This window comes from Phoenix dactylifera, chromosome 3 (assembly GCF_051530095.1).
Source record: "Phoenix dactylifera cultivar Ajwa chromosome 3, Ajwa_hap1_PhDact_Kaust_v1.1, whole genome shotgun sequence".
NCBI lineage: Eukaryota > Viridiplantae > Streptophyta > Magnoliopsida > Arecales > Arecaceae > Phoenix > Phoenix dactylifera.
This window is the reverse complement of record NC_143192.1, coordinates 39,940,077-39,947,339: the sequence shown is the minus strand read 5'-3', so window position 1 is coordinate 39,947,339 and position 7,263 is coordinate 39,940,077. Positions and strand designations below refer to the sequence as shown.

The 7,263-nt window shown below is 43.3% G+C and overlaps 1 protein-coding gene across 5 annotated transcripts in view; it reads left to right on the top strand.

Moving 5' to 3' along the window:
- The first annotated feature begins 2,988 nt into the window (after positions 1 to 2,988).
- Positions 2,989 to 7,263, top strand: part of LOC103708196 (calcium-dependent lipid-binding protein) — a 37,561-nt gene continuing 33,286 nt past the window's right edge. The window contains exon 1 of one of the 5 annotated variants that reach the window (XM_039123302.3): positions 2,989 to 3,578. In XM_039123302.3, the coding sequence (XP_038979230.1) occupies positions 3,474 to 3,578 (105 nt within the window). In that variant the 5' untranslated portion in view covers positions 2,989 to 3,473. Of the gene's footprint in view, positions 3,579 to 3,699; positions 3,852 to 7,263 lie in introns of those variants that run through there. The other 4 variants (XM_088718372.2, XM_088718373.2, XM_088718375.2 and 1 more) reach the window with 4 other exon arrangements.

Sequence of the window (7,263 nt, the reverse complement as noted above, 5' to 3'; positions counted from 1 at the left end):
TGCTAACACCACTGCCCCTAGGTCCACCGTCCCAAAGGAAGCCAGTGATTGGCTGTCTTTGGTTCACCGGTGTTCAAGTTGGTGATTAGCTAACGATACACCGGATCTCAACTAATACTATCTACCATGTATTGCATCAATCCGATATGATGGGTGATTGATCATACTGCCTACTTTTCATTATACATGACCACTTACCTAGCTACAATGTCAGTTTGGTAAACTAAGCGATGATGTGGGTGATCGATAGCTACCTTTCTCGAGCCTATCTAATTTAGATTTGTCATCTCACCAGATAGTGGTAGTGGTCTCAATTAGTTACAGCAGTGCCCTCCTGCCATGATGTAGGAGGAACATTTCATACCTTAACTACTATATCAGACTGGTAATTGGTAAACTTAGTGGTGATATGATGGTGATCAATAGCAATACTTATCAATGAATAAATTGAACAAACAGGCATTGAAGGAACACCTAAACAATAATACAAGATCATTTTTATTCCACATGCAAGCTTTTCTATGTACTTTACTGTAACTTGGCCACACCTGCTTTGTATTGCATGATGCAGCAGCACATAAGTGCCTAGCTATTATATAGTTTTATACATGGCTACACCTGCATGCAATTTTCATGGATGTTTATATCTTTTTCCTTTATACAAAATAACTTATTTTGAAGAGAGTGAGATATAGAGACCCTTGCAAACACCCTATCTCATGCACTATCATTACTTTTACATATGCTATTAGTTTACTTGTGTGGTAATTAGGACTCACAAAGCTTTTTAATAGAGGAAGAAACACGAAAAAAAAAAAAAAAAACTTTCTGACTCAATCATTCTTGCTAAATCTTGAGATAACATGAAGATCTCTACCTTGGAGGGCACAAAATCCATCTTGGGTTTGCTTTTCTTAGGCTAGCTGATTTAGTTGTCATATAAGAAGGTTTAGTTTTTTTTTTTTTGGTACATCAGCGGCTCACACCGGACGGTTGTGGATACAGCCAACTCAGAAAACAAAATACTGCGTAAAGGCATAGGCACAGCCCTGTAGTCTATCTAGAAGAAACCTTCAGAGTGATAAACCACAAAGAAAGCAATCCAGTCTGCAGCACTGTTTGTCTTCCGATATACGTGCATGGCTTGGTAAGAGTTAGCCTCTTCCAGTGCTCTGCGAATATCATGGAATAACGGTCGATCCTCGACTGAGCACTCCATCTCTGGATCCACTCAATCACCATAATTAACAGGGCATCAGGCCCATTTTAACTTATATTTTGACAGAAACATGTCATATGCATGCACATGGTGCAAAGATACATGGGTGGCTGATGAATTTATTTTTAGACAGGAGACTAGATAAATATTTTGCTGCCGGTTCCACTTAAAAAATTATATCTCATAGATCAGGGATATATTTAGTGTGCAGAACCTAGAAACTCATGGATATTGAAATATTTTATTTTCTGATTTTCACAAATATATTTATACTTAAATGATTTAATTTAAATCTAATTTATTTAAAAATAAACAAGGCTGGCTTGTTAGCATCTTATATGTGCACTTGTGCAGGGCAATATTTATGTTGAGTTTGTGGCTTAAAATTAGATTGGGCCCACCTCTTAGACATTCATGCAGGCGCTACTTCCATTTATGGTCTTAAAAGACCACTGTAATGGTTTTTGCGCGCCCTACAGTAGATGTTATGATCGCCAATAATGGCTTGGGGCCATAATTGCTGTATAATTGAGGGAACGTTATCATCACGAGGGCCCAAACTTTGTGGATGGGAATACCGAATGCGTCAACTCCGACAAGGGACCGGTTTAGCGCAGGCCATTCTTTCGCTTTGCAGGTGAACCCCATCACAAATTCAGTCTTTTAGCTTAATTTTCTTCATCTAAGCCCGCACACCTTCTTGATTCCCCATAGTCGAAGGCATAAATATAAGAGGTGTAATTGCCCACGTGACTTTAGCTCATTAGTGCTTCTTTGCCCGTGATAGCCCGACAGAAATGCACCACTTGAGCTCAAGGGCCACGTCAAATGGGTCACCACGGAATAGCTACGTGATAGAAATTAGCTAACATGGGTAACTTTCCTACGCTGCTATTTCACCAAATGCTATTTATTTATTTTTTTCCTTCACAAATATTCATAGTCTGTGCCATGCATTGATCTAATCATTATGCAATGGATTAAATCATCATGCATCATATATAAACTTAAATTATTTTTAATACCAAAACCAAACTTTCCGATGAGCCCTCAAAACTTTCAGAGTAAATTATCCCGCTTACTTTGGAGAAAAGATCACAATATTAAAAAAAATTCTCGTATCAAATTATAGGATAAATAATAATCATAGTTGTCAACATGGTATGCCATATCATACCGTACCGTATCATACCGATTTGGTACTAGCGATGTACCGACCTTCAGTATGCCAAAACAATTTGATACCGTACCGATGCTATGCGAGTGTGACATCAAATCGGTACGGCGAATCCTGACCATGCATACAAGCATATCTTATCCATACCGAAATCAAGTTCCTAGAATGCTATTGTGTTACAGATTCCACCCGTGTGCATCAGCGGTTCATCTGTTGCATCCCAACCATCCATGCATTAAAGACATGTCAACGAAGTCTGCGTGCCACTTCAATTTCACGCCCAACCGCCAAGATCCGTGAAGAGAGGGAGGGGCCACGCCATACCTTTATGGACTTCGGACCACAATCTCCTCTGTCGGCAACCATAAATAGCGGGCCGCCTCCAACTCAAGAGTCCCGCGCGCGTCCACGAGGCCCGTTGGCCGATTAAAAAATTTCCCAGACCCTGCCACGCACGTCAGATCGTCCTCAGACAGGGACCCGAATAACAACCCGCGGAGGTGATCGCAAGCTCTGATTCGGTGACGCTTAACGCTGTCATAAAGGTGTTCTGCAAAAATAATACAAGTGGTAAAATTTTCGCACCCAACTAACGACCGCAACGCTGTAAGAGCTTGGCCACCAAGTCTGGAAGCACTTCCATTCCGTGGAGAGAAGTAACGCAAAGAAGTCGGTTGACGAGTAGAGCAGCAAAGGATATTATTATTACTGTATATTTAGCGTTAACAAACTTAATACCCACAGTAAATACATACGCTCACAATACCACCTCACCCTAACTCTATTCGGTCCCACATCTCTCTCTCTCTCTCTCTTGCGGTTCTCGTCTTATTCGCACGCTTCCTATCCTTCCTGTTAACTTCTTTCTTCTTCATCTTCTTTGGTCTTATCGATTCGTCGCTAAGGGTCATTCTCCGGTCTTGATCTGTGTGCAGAAGCGGCGGAATTGGATCCGAGAATTGGAACCGACGAAGGAAGCTAAATAGGGAAAAATTAGAAGGAAAATAGAGAGAAGAAAAAGGGGGAAGAAAAGAAACGATTGGTTGGGTTCGAGAGAGGAAAAGAGGGGGAGAAATTATGGGACTGATCTCGGGGATGGTGGTGGGGATGGCGGTGGGGATCGCGCTGGTGGCCGGGTGGAGCCGCATGATGAGGTACCGCAGCACCCAGCGCGTCGCCAAGGTTGGCATCCAAGATTCCCCCCTTTCGCCTCCCCCGTTATCTTTTGATTCTTTCTTTCGCTTTGGTTGCACTCTTTTTGATCTCTTTTTGAATTTCGATGGCCATGGCATTGTGAGGATAGCTTGGAGAAGGATTTTGTTTCTCCCCATTGTAACGTGGTTAATAAGTGCTTTCGATACGTGTGTTGCCGCCGATTCTATTATTGGGAGACGGAAATTGGGGTGATTAGGAATATTGGGATTTCACAAGATTGGTTTCTGCTGAATTGCAACGGTATTGACGTAGCCGCTCAGTTGGAAATTCATTGCTCGTTTTGGATAAAACCATAGTTGGATTTCGTTATGCTGTTAGATTGTTTTTAGTATAATTTGTTGATTTATGTTACAAGGACCGATATTTTTGTTGCCTTTCATTTAAAATGGCTATAGCAATCATTCAAAACAGAGTGCCTAACGAATTTTTAACAAATTGGAGGGAGATTACCACTTCTTTCTCAGCCTAGGCCTTACTAAGGGGCTTGCATAGTTCTGGCAGAATGCAAATCAATTCATGCGTGTTTTACTCTAACTCACCATGAATTCTCACCCAATTTTCCTTTTCAAACTAACATTTTTTTCAAAAAAAAAAAGTTTTTGATGGATCCAGGAGTTTTTCTTTTGGTCACTCTTCGGACCCCACCACGCTATCATGGAACATCTCTGTTCATTTGATCCTGAACATTTTCAAAAGCAGCAATAGTAATCTTTAGTTTCTTAACAATGAAGCCTTTGGCATACATTTTCACAGATTCCTGTATGATCCCAAATGTGATATTCTAATTCCATATCTCCTACATCAATAGTGTATCCTGAAAGGTCTTTGTTTTATCCCTCATGTCCTCTCATTTGGTTTTGCTTTTAGCTCTATTTCTCCTGGTGTAGCTTTGCTCCAATTTTGTCTTTCCTTTCCTCTTTAGATAAAAGTAACCTATTTGTTGCCCATTTGATTCACTCTTGAATATTACTACTGCTTGTCCACTCTCTTAAAATATGTATTTAGTTTTTCTAGATTATTGACTAGTCCAGAGTTAAGTGTTCGATCCAAGGTCCATCGTACCGGGTCCGGTAGGCGTACCGGTTGCCTACTGGACTGGTACGGGCCGGTTCGTACCGTGCTCCGGGCGGTACGAACCGGGAAGCTCTTCCCCGCCGGAACCGGAGAAGAAGAAGAGAACCAGAGGGAGCGCGGGGAAGAGAGGGAGCGAGCCCACCTTTGGCCGCCATCGGAGAGCCGCGGAGGGGCGTCGGAGGCCGGTGGGGGGCGGCGGAGGCCGGCGGGGGGCGGGGGAGCCCGCGGGGGCGCTGCGGAGGCCGCGGCCGCGGCCGCGTCACTGTTTCGAAAGAAACAGGGGACGCGGCCGCGTTTTTTAATTTGGAGATTTTAAGTGAAGTCGGCAAATCGGTTGCCGACTTCACTTAAAAATCCCCAAATTTTTTTCCCCGCCCCCCGCCGGCCTCCGCCGCCCCCCACCGGCCTCCGACGCCCCTCCGCGGCTGTCCGATGGCGGCCGAAGGTGGGTTCCCTCCCTCTCTTCCCCGCGCTCCCTCTTTTTCTCCTCGTCTTCTTCGTCTCCGGCAAGAAACCGGCCTGTACCGGTTTCCACGGCTCCGCCGTACCGGTAGCTGGCCGGACCGGTTTGTACCGGCCCGTACCGGCCGGTACGGGCCGGTTCGGCATACGCTGGTTCGATCCAAGGTTCGCCGTTTCGGTACCGGATCCTATACCGGTGCCACACTAGCACAGTGTTGGTACGGTACGGTACAGTTTTTTTTTTTAGCGTACCGAGTATTGATACGCCACCTATACCGGGTACCACTATTGAACTGGTATGGTATAGTATGCTCCGTATCACCTGATTCGGGCTGACATGACGTACCTTGGTTTGACACTTTGACCTATTATATTATGTACTTTTCTCTGATTCTTCTTCTGAAATATTGGTGCTGATAATGATAAGTATCTCCTTTACAAAGACCAACTTGATTGGCAGTATCCTGTCACCCATCCATTTTACATTTAGAATTTTACCATTGATATTTTATGCATCATAGCCTTTACTACATATATAGGCTCCAATTATCTCCACTTTTTCTTTAGGAAAAAGGAGTACTTTTTATTTTGTCCTATGCAAAGTATGTTGTCTCAGTACCGGGCTGCCCACCGGTGCCACCCTATTACTATATCGGTATATTTAGTACGGAGGCTAGTTCGGCGTACCGAGTGTTGGTACACCACTTGTACAGTATATTGGTACTCCCCCTATTGTATATCGGTACTAGAACGGTACAATACGATATGGTATGTCCCGTATCGTCTGATAGAATACGCCCCATACTACTTAGTACGGTACGCTCTGTACCGTCCGGTTCGGTATAGTATGACGTACCTTGGTCCATTGTATGCATTAGCAAACATTCTTTTCATCCTTGTGTCCTCAATCTTATTGTTCATTAATTTTAAAATTAGAATGTTCCAAGTTATTCTTTGGTCAAGATACCTGGCTTCATTCCTTTTGGTGAACTGTTGTCTCCTTGTCATAGCAGCCGGTGATTAATGCAATGTGCTATTCAAGAGCTTAGTTGATCTTACACCCCTTCATAATGATTAGGTTATGTTGTAATTAGTTTTCCATGATGTATGCTTTATTTCACCTTTTCCTTTTTGCCAAAATGGCAAATCCAAGCCAAGAAGCAATGCTTCTATGAGGGATTGCTTGGCCAAATCTTGCCCATTTTCCACCATAACAAAGTTTCTTTGTAATGCTTAGATAGAGTATGGCACAAGGTACGCGGTACCGACTGTACCGACGTATCGGTGGGCATCGGTACCGGTACGGTACCGAACCAAACCGAGCCGAACCGGTACTGTACCGATGGGGCTAAAAGCCAAAAAAAAATTGGAGCCGGTACGGACTGGTCGGTTCGGGTCGGTACCGGTCGGTACGGGCTGGTACGCGTCGGTACCGAAATATATAGCTGTACCGTACCGATAGGATCCGGTACCAGTATGTACCGGCCGGTACCGGCCCGTACTGACCGGTACGACAGACCATGGTCTGGCATTGATGACAGCCAAATTACAATTCATTTTGCAGTTTAGTATTTTCATTATGTCATCTCTAAAACATTTCCTTTTGGCTTGGGAAAGATGAGTGATGCTGATGCTATATACCAGGGAACTTCAGGTGAGTGTCATAAAGGTAAGAGTGTTTGAGGTGGGTGCGTGTTTGAATTAAGCAGACATGTTCAGATATTAGAAACATTAGAGGAAATATTAGCATTGCACTAACTAGGGATAAGGTGTTGGAAAGCAACTAAGATACTGCTAGTGTTGTTAACAAAAAAAAAGAAAAAGAATCTTAGGAAGCCTTGAGAGAAAAGGTTTGGATTTTAGTTAAAGTGCTGTAGTGTTGTGAAACAAGCCTAGGATAACCTGGTTAATTTGAAAGGGGAAAGCTAGTGTTCATAGCAGATGTGACCTTAAATAGGAATCGATGGTCAGAAATACCGGCGGCATTGTTCCTAGTAAGTAGTAACCTTTTGTGGCATGGATTGATTTGGGTTGCGCAATGGTTATGCAACTTTTAGTTTGTGTCTTTTCTGGGTCGTCATCTTGATCAATTTTATTATAATTAAGATGGTTTCAA